The sequence below is a fragment of the Martes martes genome (assembly GCF_963455335.1).
Source record: "Martes martes genome assembly, chromosome: 3".
Taxonomy (NCBI): domain Eukaryota; kingdom Metazoa; phylum Chordata; class Mammalia; order Carnivora; family Mustelidae; genus Martes; species Martes martes.
The window spans coordinates 92773590-92790154 of NC_137890.1; the positions used below are offsets into that span (position 1 = coordinate 92773590).

The 16565-nt window shown below is 57.0% G+C and overlaps 1 protein-coding gene across 1 annotated transcript in view; it reads right to left on the reverse strand.

The window, feature by feature from the left end:
* Positions 1 to 16565, reverse strand: part of GLI2 (GLI family zinc finger 2) — a 243339-nt gene that overhangs the window by 16748 nt on the left and 210026 nt on the right. The window contains exons 6-9 of the mRNA XM_080799469.1: positions 6604 to 6805; positions 5215 to 5428; positions 3802 to 3924; positions 332 to 466 (exon numbers count right to left, since the gene is read on the reverse strand). Of these exons, the coding sequence (XP_080655595.1) occupies positions 332 to 466; positions 3802 to 3924; positions 5215 to 5428; positions 6604 to 6805 (674 nt within the window). The remainder of the gene's footprint in view (positions 1 to 331; positions 467 to 3801; positions 3925 to 5214; positions 5429 to 6603; positions 6806 to 16565) is intronic.

The window sequence follows — 16565 nt, forward strand, 5'->3', positions numbered from 1 at the left end:
CTAGGAAGCTCCAAAAAAAAAAGATATTTATGCAAATAACACTCCAGAGCACTTAGTTTTTAAAAAATACATTCTACTCCAGGCTTCACCTTCTTGTTCCTTTCTCCTGAATTTTCTCATTTACTTGTTTTTGTTTTTAATCTCTTTTATGATGTCTGTATTTGTATATGCACTTTTAGAAACAGGTGGGGCCCAGATAAATAATTACACCTCCCCCTTGCAGAGGCTGTGGCCCAGGCATCTCCTGGAGCTGTCTCCTCCAGCCCCTTCTCTCCAGCAGGGGGCCCAGAAGCTCTGGCTGCCGCAGCAGGCTGTGCGGCTGGAGGCTTACATGCACCAGCTGTTCCTGCGTGTCGTACTCCTTGGTGCAGTCCTCCCAGTGGCAGTTGGTCTCGTAGATGATCACCTCGGCCTCTTGCTTGCAGTCATCCCTGTCCAGGTCTTCCTTGAGGTCAGCCAGCTGCTCCTGGGGGAGGAGCAGAGCACACCCATGGTGAGCCGTGTTCAGCCACCTGCCCCCGGTGAAAGGTTGCCACGGGCCCCAGGCAGTCTGTGGCGAGGGCCACACACATGCTTGCATGCACACACACACAAGCACACACATATGCCCATGTATGCACTCAGCCTACTTCCGCAGCTGCCTCCCTCCTTCCTCTTATCCGCACAGCTGTCTTGGGGCCCCTCCTTCCTCTCTCCTGCTGGCTTATCATCACCAAAGTGTCCCATCACATCCTGGGTCAACTGACTTGGCAAGGAGAACAGGAGAAAAGAGGGCAGGGTCTTTTCCTTCTTTGGTTTGGTTTCCTCCGGGGGAGCTGAGGTGGGTCCCATGGGATCAGGGTGGGGGTGTTTTTATTTAGAGTGTGTACGAGGTTGGGTCCAGCATGGAGGCAAGAGAACCAGCCGGCGTGCAGATAAATGACTCTCACGTGACCACCTCCTCCCAGGGACTCACAGCTCGCCTTGGTTCAGGCTCAGGGTAGAGTGAGCGAACTATGCAAATTCTCCCCCCGCTCCTCTTCCCTGCCACAGCCCCAAGACATGTGGGTGTCTGTATTCGTGCATTGCAGCCAGGAAAACGGGTTCAGGGAGAGGTCACCTTGCTCTCCGTAGAGCACATAGTGACTTCGTGACAGCCTAGGTCTGCACTCAAGTCTCCCCATCAGGATGGGGCCCATGTGTAGCCCCGTTCAAGGTGGCAAAGGAAAGCCCCCCCCCCACCGAGATAGGCCTTCACCTGATCACAAGTGCCCGGCATTCCTTTCAAAGAGCACAAAGCATTTCACGCCCCGAAGAGCCAGAGACGGAGACTCTGTCCCACAGGGAGCCCCACCCCAGCAGATGCTGAGCTGGTCAGGGGCAGCCTCTTAGCAGGGGACATGGGCGCGGGCTGCGGGTGGGGAGAGAAGGGGAGGCACAGACATGCCAGGCTGGGACAAAGGCCCAGTGAGGACCTCCACAGGATGCTGAGGACTCCCTGGTATTCCGTGGGCTTGCTAGGCAGGCTCAGAGCAAAGCTAGGCAAACAGGTTGTTGTTAGAATGAGCTGCATTCCATTTCACACTATCTATAAAACTGCTGGAATATTCTGTCTTTCAGAAAAGCCCCTGGGGAAAACATTTAGAGCTGAGACTAAGGGGGACAACCTCCTCCCAAGTCAGGAGCCCCAGCGCCACCCGCTCCAGAGACCACGCAGCGGAGGCTGCCGCTCGCCCCTTAGCCTCATTACTACTGCTGAGCCCCCTTGTGGGCATGGGGAAATCAGCCTCACAGCTCCCTGGGCTGGCCGCAGACCCAGGCCCTTGACCGACCGACCGACTGCCCACTGAAACTGCAAAGTGCTCCTCTCAGAGGAGCTTCTGGTTGATTCTCAGAGTGCTTTTCAGTGAATGCACTTGCCTTGAAAAGGCAAACGATGACATGTGGTTTCCTAAGTCCGTGGGCGGGCACGGGGTCCACGTTATAAGGAAGGTGCAAGAGCACCCTGTCTGGGACCTGTGGCCCTGGGGGACTCTGCAGGGCTGTAGCCTCCTACACCCGCTCTGCATGGTCAGAAAAACCGCAAACAGACTTCTTATCTCATGAGCCGCATGTCCTGCTCATCTCCAAGAAGACTCTTGAACAAGCTGCCAGATGGACCTGTGAGCGCAAGGTGGCCCAGGGGCCGCGGGTGCGCTCAGGCCTCTAGAGGGAGCCGGCATCACCCTTGCCCATGGTTTGGAGGGCTTAAGCAGAGTGGGGACTTCTTATGCAGCACTGCCTGCCACGGGGAAGCACGCCCATCCACCTTACAAATGAGCCAGGTCACTGAATCAGGACACTGAGCGACACGGTGACAACCTCGGGTGATACACGGCTTTCCTTCCACTGATGAGTCTGAGGAGCCAGGCCAGGCAGGAAGGACGGCTTTGTGCCACCCTTTTGGGCAAGAGGGGTGGGGCAGGGGCTCCCGGGGGCTCAGCGCCTCTCCTCTTTGCTTCGGCGTGTCTGTCTCCCCTGGAGATGAGCCGTCTTCATCAATTTCACCGGCCCCTGATGACGGCCGACCTCGTGGAAACCATGCATCAAGCCGAGATGCCTCAGCGTCAGCGAGGGGAGAAGAATTTGTCACCAGCTCCTCTGTTTGCCTGACAATAACAGGACCCGATATTTCATAAAAATTAAGTGCCCAGAGTGTGCCAGATGGTTTACAGGTTTGATAAAAGATGGTCTGGCAGATGTAGGGGAGATGGGGACAGAGGTCCCCTGCATCCTTGGTGTCAAAGCTGGTGATTGTGGAGTAACAGATGGAGACCAGGCCACGGCAAGAGGCCTCGGGAGGGGTGGGAAGCTTACCTGTGGGCTCAGCACTCACACCAAGCCCTTCCCCTGACAGGCCTTTGCTCCAAGAACTGGGCCTGTCTCAGCCTGCTGTCTCAGAATGTCCGAGGAAGGGGTGGGATATTCCAAGGGACCTGCACAGAGGTTTCAGCCCCACAACAGACCAGTCGGGCTCCAGGTGGCTGCCTTCCTCACCTTCCTGCCAAGAAACATCCTCCCTCCCTTCCTTCCTTCCTCACCGTGCCACTCACATGTGCACTGAGTCATTAGAAAATATTATTTCGGGGCACCTGGTGGCTAATCGATCAGGTCATGATCTCAGGATCATGAGATCGAGGCCTGCGCTGGGCTCTGTGCTCAGCCTGCCCCTATTTCCCGCATGTACGTGTGTTCTCCCCTCAAGTAAACAAATAAAATCTTAAAAAAAAGAAAGAAAATACAATGTCATAGGGACTTAGTACCAGTCCCTGTGTAAAACCTGATGGCTTGGCACCAAATCAGACACTTCTCCCAAAGCTTTACAGGGCAGTGCAGGCGACAGACAAGATGGCCTAGAAGCTAGGCTGGGCTCCGGGCAGAATCGAGTCCTGTTCTCCAGGAGGGTCAGGAAAGGGTGTAGTGGCAGTGAGGAGGAGGGGATAGGGGAGTGAAGTTCCAGGGAGAGGTAGAGGCGGGACAGGGACCGCAAGCTAGCGAGTGTGACCAGGGCTTGTGTGAGGTGCTGGGAGGAGATGGCTGCAGCCCCGGACATCCATCCCTCCATCACTCCATCCATTCTTCCATGTGACACATGTTTGATGAGCATGTGATGTGCACACTGCCAGGGACCCAGCTCTGGTCCTTCCCAAGCTCACAGTGTATCCACCCTCTCTGGCTCACGCATTCACGCAGACAGTGGTCCATTCATCCATTCGCCACCAGGGCTGAGGTCCCGGGTCCCCTGAACCAATGGGAGGGCAGCCAGGACAACCAGCAGGTTACCTGCGTCAGGGTCAATGGGGAGGCTGGCCGCAGGCCCTCGGCCTCTGTCTTGACCTTGCTGCGCTTATGAATGACGATGGGGTTGACCGTGCTGCTCACAGCCGACTCGCTGCTCGGCTTGTTCTGAGGGAGGAGTGCAGGAGAGCCCGTCACACAGGAGCAGGGCGAGGACACCTCAACTTCTGCTTGGGCTTTACCTCTGGGATCCTCCCCACGTTGATTGGGCCAACACTGGTGTTGGAAGTTTCAGAAGCTGGCTCCCCATTTGGTGGTTTGGCCAGAAGCACAGCTGGGGAGAGCCCAGAGCTTGGCTTTCCAACCCCCCACTTCCATGGGAATGGAAAAGAAACCCTCTCTCTGGGAGATGCTGGGCACAATCACCCCTGTTCCAATAGTCTCAACCTTTAGCCCTCCGAAGCATGAGAGCAGGGGAAGCTCGGGGGCTGGGGAGAACAGGGCTGGGCCAGCCCAGGGAGCAGGAAAGAAGGGCCTAGTTCCTCAGGAGAAGGGGGCTAGATAGAGCAACCAGGGCGGGTGGTGACAAGAGCTACCAGCTTCTGTCTGGGGGCAGGTGCTAGGCAGCCGCCTAGAGCCCTGGGGTGGAGATGGAGGGCGTCTTGGAATAGGGGTTCTTCTGGACAAGGTAGAGTCTTGTCTTCCTCCCAGAACGTGGTCAGGTCTGTGCTGTGGCCTGCCAGGTGGCTGGCCTGGGCAGTTACTCCACCTCAAGAACTGTCATCGTGAGTGCTAACCAGAATTGGATCCACACGGGGCTCTGGGCCCACAAGCTCATGTAAGCTCATGAGGTGCCAGTTACGTGGCAGGCCCTGCTCGGCACGTTCGTCAGCCCAGGCTGAAAGAGCTTTCGGCGAGTCAGGGTCCAAAACACAGTGGGACTGATTCCAAAGCCTATGCCTCTCCATTCTCCAACACTGTCTCTATAATTCCATTTCCTCGTCTGCAAAATGGGGCTTCTCCCCACCAAATACTACCTACTGTGTGTCAGGAACCATACCAGCATGCCCCGCCCCATCAAAGGCTTGCTGGAAAGGGCAAATAAGATGGTTTTTTGTAAACTTAAGCTCAAAGACTAAACTGTACAGAGTACTCTCTCTGCCAGGCTCTGACTCCTAGCCTTTCTCTGTCTATTCATTAAGTCAATTAGACCGCTGACTGCTGAACTTACTGGCTGGGTACTTGCCAGGGAAAAGGAAGGGTTTTAGGAGCTAGTGTAGGTCTCCTGACCCGGTGTTCAGTCCTTTGGATCCCATGGCCTTTGCCCAGCTGACATCCCACCAGCCAGACCTGTGCCCAGAGCCCTTCCACCAGCTCCCGGTGTGAGAGGGCACCCATCATCCCTCATAGGGTCCCAGGAGCCCGGTGACCCACCCTGTGCCCCCTATACCCATCTACCTGGGTGGCATTGCTCAGACAGTTGCTGCTGCTGCTGAGCTGGGTGGGCGTGGCGTTGATAGAGGCGAGGGGCATGGGCTGCTGGGCCAGGAAGGTGGGCGAGGGCTGGAGCAAGGGTGGAGTGTGTCCGAAGGCAGATCCCAGGCCCCTCTGCTGGCTCAGAATCTGCTGGTAGGCCACCGGGTTGATGGGATGGGGAAAAGTAAAAGCAGGGCTGCAAAGAAGAGCAGACAAATCAGGGCCTGGGCAGGGAGTGTGGCTCGTCTCATTGCCAGCGCGGCTCTACCTTGCTCAAGAGCCAGCAGTGGCTCGCCATTGCCTGCCATCTCAGACCTCCCCTTCTCACCCCCGGGCCCTGCCCCATGATGCAGGCTTCATTCCAGCAGGCTGGCCCCCAGGAAGGGCCAGACTCCATTTCCTCCCCGCATCCCGGCCCTTCCCCGCTCTGACACCTGGGATGCACCCCTGCATCTTCAGGGACTATCCGAACACCATTGGACCGCTGAGGCTGGTCCTGAGGCCCCCTTGTCCAGGAAAGGTGCCCTGGGCCCTCTGGTTCACATGGTCCCCTCTCTCCTTTCACTTCTACTGCACTTCTAGACCCTCCCTGTCATCTGCCAATGGGCCACTCACTCCAGAACAGGAGACTAAGGGATAATGGTGACCTCCGGCCCTAAGCCATACATGACGGGTGGCTTGTGCCTTCCTCCTTGCTCTCTCTTTCATTGCTCACTCCAGGGGTGGGAGAGGGGAGCCAGCTGCCACGGTGGGAAGATGCTTAAACAGCATTAGGGAGAGGCCCCCAGTACGAGAAATAAGGGTCCTGCCAATGGCCATGTGAGTGAGCCTCCTTGACATGAGTTCAGTCAAAGTGGTAGGGTCTGAGTCCTAAAACAGCCTTGGGCTGCGTGGTAGGGGTGGGGGTGGGGACCCAAGGGTGAATGGTGTCCCAGAGGTTTTGGTGTGCCGTGCTGTGACCACGGTGGGAGGCCTGCTGCCAGCCCAGCCAAAACAGTGTCACACCTTGCGGGTCCCCAGCGCCGGCCAACAGCCGTGGCTTCCCCATGATACCTACTGAAATACTGAGGAAGCCACCTTTGGTTCCATGATGGAATCTTCCATGCTAGGCCCAGGAAACATCACTTTTCACATTAGAAAGTGCGTTTGGGGGCCAATGAGCACACGGACCCAGACTCAAACATCGGCGCATTTCAACATCCTCATTAGTGGTTCTGAATTCCTGAACCGGTTCAAGGGCGCTTATTCATAAGTGCAAGGAGTCCTGTCTGTCTCCTGGGGGATGAAGGCGTGGCCCTCCCGGCGTGGCCCCGCCCATGCCGCCCCCACCCCGCCTCCCTGTTCTCAGTCGCGCTGGCCGCTGGGGCCCACCTGAGGGTGCCTGCCGACAGGTGCCCGTAGGAGCCGCTGGCCGCAGAGCTGCTCCGGGAGTTGTTGATGTAGGCCACCAGCGAGTTGGGGGAGGTCCGGATCATCCGCTGCAGGTCCAGGCTGGCATCGGAGAGTGGGGAGATGGACAGCGCCCGCTTGCGGCTCAGGCGCGGCGTCACCCGCGGGCTGGAGAAACGCGACACTGTGGGGACAGCCAACCCCAGGTGTCACTGCGCTTGTAGGGGGACAGAATGGGGGGGTAGGGCGACTGGGAAGTGGGGGACGGTGGGAAGAGCCTTTGAGGATGGCCTAATGAGAACCTCTGGGGGCTCCTGGGCAAGGGACCTAGTCTGTCTCCAACTGTTTGCCTCTCTGCAGAATGGGACTGATCCGCATGCGGTATGGGGAGGTTGGGAGAAGCCCAGGTCAGGGCTTGGGTGAGAGAATGCCCTCGCTGGACATGAATTAACGCCTTTACTCCCAGTTTTGCCGAGAACAGGGCTGGGTTCAGCGTGGAACAGCTTGGTAGCCTCTTGCGAAGCAAACCCACCTGTGAAACTAGCACCAGGTCAAGAAACAGCATGGCTGGTGCCCTTCCTGACCCACCCCGAGGGCAGCCCCAATCCTGGCTTCTGCAGTCACCTGAGGTTTCTGGAACCTGTCACCTTTAACACTCAGGATGCACAGGCACTCCCACCCCCTGCAGTGCCTCTCACCCCTCACCCCTCAAGAACTGCGAGAAGGGAGGACAGGCTGCCCCTGACTGGCTCCCTTTACCCTGGGGTCACACTGTCCTGCTGTGGCTCTGGACTGCCCCTGTGTACAGTCCTTGCCCCCAGTCAGGGTTCTGGGTCTTTCCTCTGGACAAACAGTGGCGTAGAAATGGTCTGACCGCATAATGGGGCGACTCCTACGTGCCAGTTTCTGCTCTGTCCAGACCCTCCCTAGGCCCTGGTTTCTTCTCTGTGAGAGGGTGTCCTCGTTCGGACCTCCAGGGCTGTGGTGAGGAGAGTAGGTGATGGATGTGAGCACCTTTCTGTGCCCCCTTCAGTGACCTCCAGGTTCCCTTCGGGCTGGAGGGGTCGCCTGTATACAGCTCTAGTGGCTGCCAGGGCTTGGTTGGTCCTGGGCTTGCGATGCCCGCCTTCTTCCCTTCTGTCTGCTCAGAGCGGCTTGGACCCCACAGGTCCCCCTCCTCCAGGAAGGTGGCAGGTTACCCTGGCTGCAGGGTTGGTGTGTCAGTGCCTTGTGCCCACAGCTGTGGGGGCACCGAGGGTAGGGCTGATGGCCTGTGGATCTCTGAGCCCTCATCCCCAGTGCCGGACAGCCCCTGAGAAGGCTCGGCATATTTAGCCTTTGAGTGCAGAGGGCCCCAGCCTGGGCACCTCATGCCCGGTGCTCCCCTAGCCCCTTGCCCTTGGCTGGCAAACTCAGGAAGCCCCTTTCCTCCTGGGCCACTGGAAGAAACACCCTCCAAGGCTGCGCAGAGAACAGATGAGGCCCCAGAATCGGTCTGAAAGGCAGCTCCAGGCCTCTACGGGTATCCTGCAGGGCTGAGCTCAGTGGGCACCCACCACGACACAGCAGTGGAGCAGGAACCGGGGAACCCGGGAGTTGGCTTGATGCCTCCCCATCCTCACCTCCTTCATGACTGAGTCTGCCCCCAAAGCCACCCACAGGTCCCTATTCTCCCACCCTCCCTTGTCTCCCTCCAGCCCACCACTAAACCTGGTCATCATGGAGCTCTTCCTCCCTGCAGCCTGAGAGCTCTTTAATGTATAAATCAAATCCTGTCCTTGTGCCCCCCCGCCCCCATTTCTCCAGAGCTCCCCAGTGCTATTAGGGAAAAGGCCCAAATCCTTAGGGTGGCTTCTTGGCAGCTCTGTGGGTACCCCCTGCCCACCTCTCCAGCTTCATCTTGCCCATGACCCAGGCTCTGCTCCAGCTACCTTCCAGTCCTGCCCCCACCCCTGCCCCACACCTCAGGTCACCTGCTTTCTTGCACAGGGCTTTTGCACATGCATATTCCTCTGCCCAAAGTGCTCCTCCCTCTTCTCTGTGCTCAGACCTCAGTGGATTACCACTTTCCCAGGGAAAGCATCCTGACATCCTCTGGTTGGGAGGTGTTCCCCATACCCCCCTCCTTGGCCCCCACTACCCCGCCAATCCAAACAGGTGTTCTTGTCAGCAAGCCTGCATCTGCTGATGTGATTTTCTGATTGCTTCTGGCTCTCCTGCCTTCACACAGGAGGGACTTGGGTCCTCTCCCCTTCAGTGCTACGAGCACGTACAGACAGCAGGCTCGGCGGTGAGCCCAAGTGTGAGGTGGTGATGGCTGAGCCGCCGGCACAGGCACACTGCGGTGAGGGAGTGCAGACTCACAGCCACAGAGTCAATATTTCCAGACCGCCTGGAAGGTGCTAGATACTGTTCTAAGCACTCAAATGTATTAACTTGTTTAATCTCTGATGAAACTGCCTTAGAAAGAAGGGGCTGTTTTCACTTTCATTTTGCGAATGACAAAACAAGAGGCTTGCTCCAGGCTGCACAGCCAGGGAAAGTACAGAAATGGACTGGAGGTCAGGCCGTTAGCTGCCGGACCACTCAGCACACTGCCTCTGCCCAGGATGGGGAGGAGAGGCATTTTGTGGGGAAGGATGTCCTGGAGGGGTCGGGGCTGGGCTGGACAGACACACACACCATGTGGGGACACACAGTGGCGCTAGCCGCCACACGGAGCCCAACAGTTAGCGCTTGCCTTGGATCCCACGACTCAGCCTCCTGAGCCTCTCTTTGCCCATTTGTGCAATGGGGGCAATGCGGCTTGGCCCCCTGGATTACTGTGAGGACACCTGGAGAGCACGGGAGTGCCTAAAACCCAGCGGACCTTCTAAAATGAAACTGCAAGTTCACCTAGCTTCTTTAGGGGCTAGGAGGGGGGTTTCGAGGGGCAGGGTGAGTCTAACGCTAATGTTGCAGTAAGGGACAGCGTGTCTAGAAAACACGACTGGGCCACACAGCAGCACGCCCGTTGTCACTAAAGCACTCACTCATCCGCCCATTCACTCGGGCTCGGTTAGGCTTCTTTGTTCTTATTTCCTGAGTTCACTCCCTGTCAGTCCTCACTTGGAAGGAAAATCAAAGATGCAAAAGTAAAATCTTCCCAAAGATTCCTATTACTTACGGACGGAGCGGCAAACGGAGAAATATGAGGTGGGAGGGAAGATCTAACACCATAGAAAGGAAGAAATACACTCGTCTATGTGATACATTTTTTTAAAAAAAGATTTTGTTGCTAATATTTGGATTCCCACCCTCTCCTGTGCCCCTAACAAGAGGAAACAGGCCAAATCTGACAGTGATATTCATCTCTGTTATTCCCACCCCTCAAGGGAAATATGTTTATTAATGCGCCTCTTCCCTTGATAAATTACTAAATAGAAAGAAAATCCTGGCATTCATTTCCTGTGGCTTCTCCGGTGATTTATGACCGGGGACTGGCAGAGCCGCGACGTCCATTCATCTGTGGGTGAGTCTGTGCTGATTTCTGTCAGCCGCCGGGTGACCGGACACCAGCCGGCCCTCACTGGGACAGACGCCACCCGCTACGACTCGCTCCCATTACTATTGACATCTGGACCCTGCTTCATCTACTGGGTCTTTCCTCTGCTCGTCCGTGTGTTAGTTCCTTTTCCCCTCAGCCCCCCTGTCGCTGTTGACAGCATGCCAGGCACGGGACTGGTCATTCGGGGGCTGCAAGCAGGGAGACCCTCAGCCCTGGCCCCCTGTGAAGCTCACCATCCGGGGGAGTGAGGAAAGTAAGTAGCTGCCGTGCTAGGAGCGTTCACTGGGTGCCTGCGCTTGCCTCAGGTAAGGCCAGAGGGCTCAGGGACATTGCTGCTTTCCCGGGGGCAGTCAGGAAGGGTGCGAGATTGGAGAACCGGCCTTGGATCCTGGCAGGCCACGTTCTGGCCCTGCCTGACTGCTCTGACTTGGGTGACTTTGGGCGAGCCGCTGGACCTCCCTGAGCTGGTTCCTCACCTGGAAAATGGGCCCACAGGACCCACCTCGGGGTTGTTCCAGGCTGGTGAGCGGCATACCACCCAAGCTGCGTGTGGACGTCCTGAGGACCCGGGAGCCTGGGCTGAGGGCAGCAGAACGGCTGGAGGGACCCGTCTCCACAGGTCCTGGGCAGGGAAGGCATGGCTCCAGTGACAGAGAGAGCTGCGTTCCAGGAGCCTTCCCTGGGCCAGCTGCTGTCCTGAGCATGGGACTGGGACACGCCTCCCCTTGGGACAGCAGGACCCAGCATCGTGGCCTGGTTTGTGGGGCTCTGCATCCTCACAGCTTCTGGAGTATTCCTGCCCAGCCCTGCCCCAGTCACTATCTTCTGGACTCACTGAGGAAGTGCTCTAAGGAAGCCCAGCTGGAGGACCTTAACCTGGCCCACGCTTAGCTGTCCATAGCCCCTTCACCCCTTCTTATGGGGGAAATGAGAACACCTAGGTGTTGGAGCCCAGAGGCTGCCCCTTTTCTAGTTCTGTGATGCAGACAAAGAAACTTTGGGCTCAGGGCCTCCTGGTCTCAGGACCCTGTGTGCAGGCTCATCAGACCAGCCATATACACCATTCAGCCTGGACCTGCAGCCACACGGTGGTCCTGACCCTCCAGGCCCCATGGCCTGGTCTCCTCTGCCTCAGTCTCCCTCCTGGGCAGGCTGGGCACGGACTCCCTGCCAACTGGAGCCTCTGACAGTCCCGCCAGCAGCTCCTCCTGCCTCTCTGTGGTGTGATCAATGTAATTGGTTTCTCAAAACCCCCTTGGATCCGCAGGCAGCATAAAGAACGGGCGTCAGAACGGAGGTGACATCCAAGTCAAATTAGTGTCAATATGACAATAAAATATACAGCTCGGAGGAAATATGGGCTGTAAACAGACAACATTTCAATCGGAAACATTTCAATCTTCTCAATGTGGTGGGAGGAGGAGGGGGTGTGGCCGTGGCGGCTCCCATTCTGCCGTTAAATCACCAATATTCAACAGCATAAAACAACAAGACTCCATTTGAAGGCCCTGGTGACAGCCAGTGAATTCCCCGCCCTCCAGAGCACCAGGAGGCAGAGTGATAGCCTTGGACTCCCTGACTGGTCATCCATTACCTTCCCAAGCAGCATCACTTCCCACTCTTCCTGCTATCAATCAGCCTCCTTTAAAAACAGGAGGCAATGGGCCTTCATCGACCACCAGGAGGCTGGGAAGCCCCCAGAGAGGGAGGGACATGGGAGATGCCCTGGGTCCTGCCCATGGCCTGACCCTGTGGCCCAGGAGGAGGGCAGGGTTTGGATCTGTACTCCAGCAAGAGCCCCATCAGAGGCCTCTCTGCACCCCCTGCCTTTCCCCCACTCCCATGGGGTTTTCCTCAACATAGGATGTGTACTTGACCCGGACGGGGTGATTTTAGGCCTGATGGAGACAGGGATGCAGACGTTTTGCTCAGATATGATCAGGCTTCCCATATGAGAAAAAAATACCAATTCTACTTTAAGATCTATTTATTGAACCCCCAAAGGCAAGTGTATTAAAAATACACCATTAAATAAAGAATCGTGCCAATGGCACTTGGCTCAGGTGAAAACGGTATTGGTAGCGGTTTGCCAGCGAGCGGGCTGGGGACACCTGCCCTGGTGGGTCAGACCTAGGTGGCTTTTCTGCACCTTCTCTGCAGGTCGCCCATGCAGTCCAGCAGATCTGGCCTCCACACCCCAGCTTGACATACAAAAAGCCTCTGGAAAGTTCTCTCCTCTTCGAACGTGAAGGGAAGGAGCTGAGAAAGGAGGCCGGGGTAGGTGGGATGGCCTGGGGATGGATATTCTTTGTCCTGCAAAGGGGAACCTTTGTGTCCCTCACACCCCAAACCATGCCCGGGACATAGGACGTGCTCAAGAAATACCCTCAGAATGAATGAGGGAGGGAGGAAGAGAGAGAAACAGGGAGAGAGGGAAGGGCTAGTCTCCTCAACTTCCCACAAGCTCTGGGGCCCCCTGCCCCTGCACAGAGCTTACACATCATAACCATGTTTATGGGAGGCTTCCTAAGGTGAACACACATGTCCTTGGAGAGTCTCAGGACCCTTCCACAAGTGGGCTCTGAGTCTGCACAAGTTTCTCTGGGCGAGTTGGAGCAAACAGAATCTTGACAGGAAGGTCTGTCCCCAGACCCATGCAGCTGGGACAAGCAGAAAGCCCCGGAGCTGGCAGGTTCTTCCTGCTCCCCAGTTTATAGGAGGGGAGAGGCTGGGGATAGCCTGATGGCAGACCTGGGCTAGGAGCCCTGGAGTGTCTTAATGAGGCACGTGAACCCCACATCCTCGTGGGCATCAGAGCCAAACAGAAATACCTCAACTATTTTTAAAAGTGGAAGCAAAGTTTCTGGGTGTAGTTCGAACCGGTTTGAAAAGAAAAACTGTATTAAGTAATGACACATACAGGAGATCATGTTGGACTCCTCTGGATTTGCTTGGATCGTAAGTGACTGGGACCCAAGGAAAAGAATCATCCATTCCTAAGATCCTTCAGGGGTTGGGAAAAATCCCCCAGCCCTACTCCATCCCTCAGCCTGCCAAACAGATCTGCCTGCTCCGGCCTGAGACGGATGCTTTCCTCTGCACCCTGGAGCCGATCATGTTCCCAGGAGGAGAGGTGGAGAAAGGATCGTGGGTGGGTGTGATGAGTCCGACGTGAGCTGGACGCTCTCACGCCCACTGGTGAGCTCATCTCCCGTTGCTCCGGCTCAGCCCCAGATGCTGCCAAATGCTGAGTGCCCCCAAGAACAAAGCGGCCGTGTTCCCAGCCAACTCCCCTGCTCCCTGCAAGCCGGCAGCTGCTTGCCCCAGCAAAGAGGCTTCCCCAATCAGTTTGCATCTTTCCATCCTGGGGTTTTTGGTAACTGCCACTCACTCACTCGCTCACTCAGCCACTCTGCAAACATGGAGGCCTGCTCCTGGGCAGCCAAGCTCCAGGACGTGGAGGGCTACCTGGTTTGTGGGAGGGAAAGGCGGGAATGGGAGCAGAGCTGATGCAGTTGACCTGGGGCTGGGTTTGGGTGCAAGGCGGAGCTGGGCCAGGCTGGAGGGAGCACTTTTGCAGGCAGAAGGTGCCGGGTCGTTGTCCGGGTGGCTGCAGATGGAGCAGGGCGATGGGAGGCGGCGTGCAAGGCGGGTGAGATGAGGCTGGAGGGGAAGGCCCCCCAGGCCAGGTTATGAAGCCTGAATCTTGCCCTGATGGAAGTCACAGGGGGTGCAGAATGGTGGAGGGGATGTAAGACCCCTGCTAAGCAGTTTGGAGGCTGAGGGAGCCTGAGCTGAATGGCGGTGCAGGGACGGTGACAAATCACAGGATGGCCGGGAAGGTTGACAAGCCCGATGTGGCAGGCTGGGGGCTGGGACTGATGGGAGACATGGGGTGGTGACCAGGAGGAGTTGGGGCCCTGGGCTAAGAATGGGGTGGACAGAGACAAAAGTCCCATTGGAGGGGAAGATGCGGAAGAAGGAAAAGTCTCCTTGAGGAAAGAGATTGGAACAAGTACAGACTGAGCGGCCACTGTGCACCGGGCAATGAGCCAAGTGTGCACACACAATCTTACTCAACAGCGTGTCAAGTTCAACCGGCACGCGGGGCTGGGAATCGCTGTCCCGACGCCATCCAGCGTCCCTACCACCCTGGGCCAGCTCCCACAGTGGGGACGCATGCAGGGACATTGTTGGCCTAGATGTGCCTGCGGCTTGCTACCCAAACTCCCTTCCCACGGCCACCCCTCCGGGCACCCTGCTCTGGCCCAGCTCTCAGGGCGTCAGACATGTGGTGCTGCGGGGCTTGAAACCCCAACTCACAGCCTGGGCAACTCACTTGCCCCCCCAAGTTTGCTCATCTCAAAGTAGAGATTGGAATTCCAGGCTCAGAAGGGGGCTGAGGGGAGTCACAGAAGAGAATGCATGGAAAGGCACCAGGTAGAGACGGTTCTCACACAGTCACACAGCAAGTACTCATGTCTGCCCTCTGGGGACACCTGCCTGACCAGATCCCTGAGCCACAGTTTCTCTGTGTCTGCCCACTGTCCCGCTGGCCTGGTGCCAGCCACCCGGGGCCTTGGGAGGCAGGCCTTGCGTGGGAAGATGGGACATTTGGACGTGGCTGTTTGAGCACTATAGTGAACCTGTGGTCTGGGTTCTAATTTGGAAGTCATGCAGACACACAACTTCAGCAGCCGCCGACAGCCCACCCAACTCCCTTTGGGGAGCAGCAGAGGGCCCTTGAGAGGACGAGGGCGTGGGGTGTGTGTGTGCTCTGGGGGCCAGGCCTTATCTCACACTCTACACTTGTGCGTAGTCCCGGACTGAACACAGGGGCGGGACAGACCCGGGGATCGGCTTCTGATGGCACTTCCTGGGGCATGACGAGGGTGATAAGGGATGAGAGCAGTGTGGGGAGGACCCCAGTGCTCTTCCCCAGTAGACAGAGGAAGGGAAGGCTCAAGCGGGGTTCAGGAACCAAGCAAGGTGGCACTTGCAGGTGTGGGGTGAGAAAGGCAGATAGAGACAAGAAGGATCCAGAGGGCAGGAGAGGGAGAGGGCATCTGGGGAGATGTCCCAGAGGAGGTAAGATCTCATTCAGGCCCGGGGGGGGGGGAAGCTTGGCTCTGCCCCAGCCAATAAGGTAGAGCTGCAGGGCACACGGTATACAGAAAGTCCTGGGGGACAGGAGGAGGCTGAGGGGTGCAGGGGTGCACCCTGAGCCATGCAGCCTGACAGGGACCAGGACTTCCCTCTGGAGCCCATCCTACCTTGGGCCTGGGTGCTCCTTACCATTATGGAGTGGGAAAGCCCTCCTGGGGGGTGTGGCTGGAGGGGGATAAAATCAGCCAAAGCTGTCTGTCTGCCCCCTGCTGGGATCCTAGTTTCACGGCCTGGCCTGGATCCCTGGGTATCTCTGGGCCAGGCTCCAGCAACAGCAGGTGGAGTGGCACTGACTGGGGGAGGCAGGCACTTAGCCTTTCCCTGCTCCTCTCCTCCTAGTGGGGGGTTCCATGCCAACCCCAGGGGCTCATGGTCAGGGGGCCACGGGCACCCCTGTGAAATTAGGATATTATTTGGTGGGAGGGGAAGCCTTGGCATATTATGGGTAAGAAGAACTTTATCTACCCAGACCACTGGATCTCCGGCCTGCCAATGGGCCCTGCTTGTAGCCTCCAGCTCCATCACTGACAACCATCCCCTACTTGCCCAGGCCCGAGCCCAAGCCCAAGCCCCTGGTGTTGTCCCTGATGCCTTTCTTTCCTCCTAACTCCTCACCCGGTCTGGAAACAAATCTTTTGGCTTTATCTAAAATGTGATCCCTTCTGCCCCCACCTCTACTAACTGGACCCCCTGCTTCCACCTTGCCCCTAAACCTATTCTCAGGTTAGTAGCCACAATGGGATTCCTTTTCAGAATAAGTCAGATCTCATTACTCCTCTGTCCAAGCCCCTCCGAGGGCCCCATCATGCTCGAGCCAAACAAAGCCTGACCAAACCCCGACCAGCCTGCACAACCAGCCCTGGAACTCTGGCCCCACCCCACTCCTGCCCCTCATTCACTGGATGCCAGGCACGCTGGCCTCCTGGGTTTTTCTGGAGCTCAGAGGGCATACTGCTGCCTCAGGTCCTTTGCGCTTGCTACTCCCTCTGGCTAGACCCTTTATTCCGTGTATTTCTGTACTGCTCACCTCCTCTAAGTCTTTGCGTGAATATCATTTTCCCAGGGAGGATTTCTCAATTTCTTTATTCAAGACTTCACCCCCCCACTCCACCTGGGGCTTCCTACCCCATTCTTGGCTTTGTTTGTCTCTTCCTACTGCTCTGTAAGTTCCATGAAAGCTGAGATGAGTGTGTTTTGTTCCTGAGGCTGAAAATCCCAAAACATGTCCTGG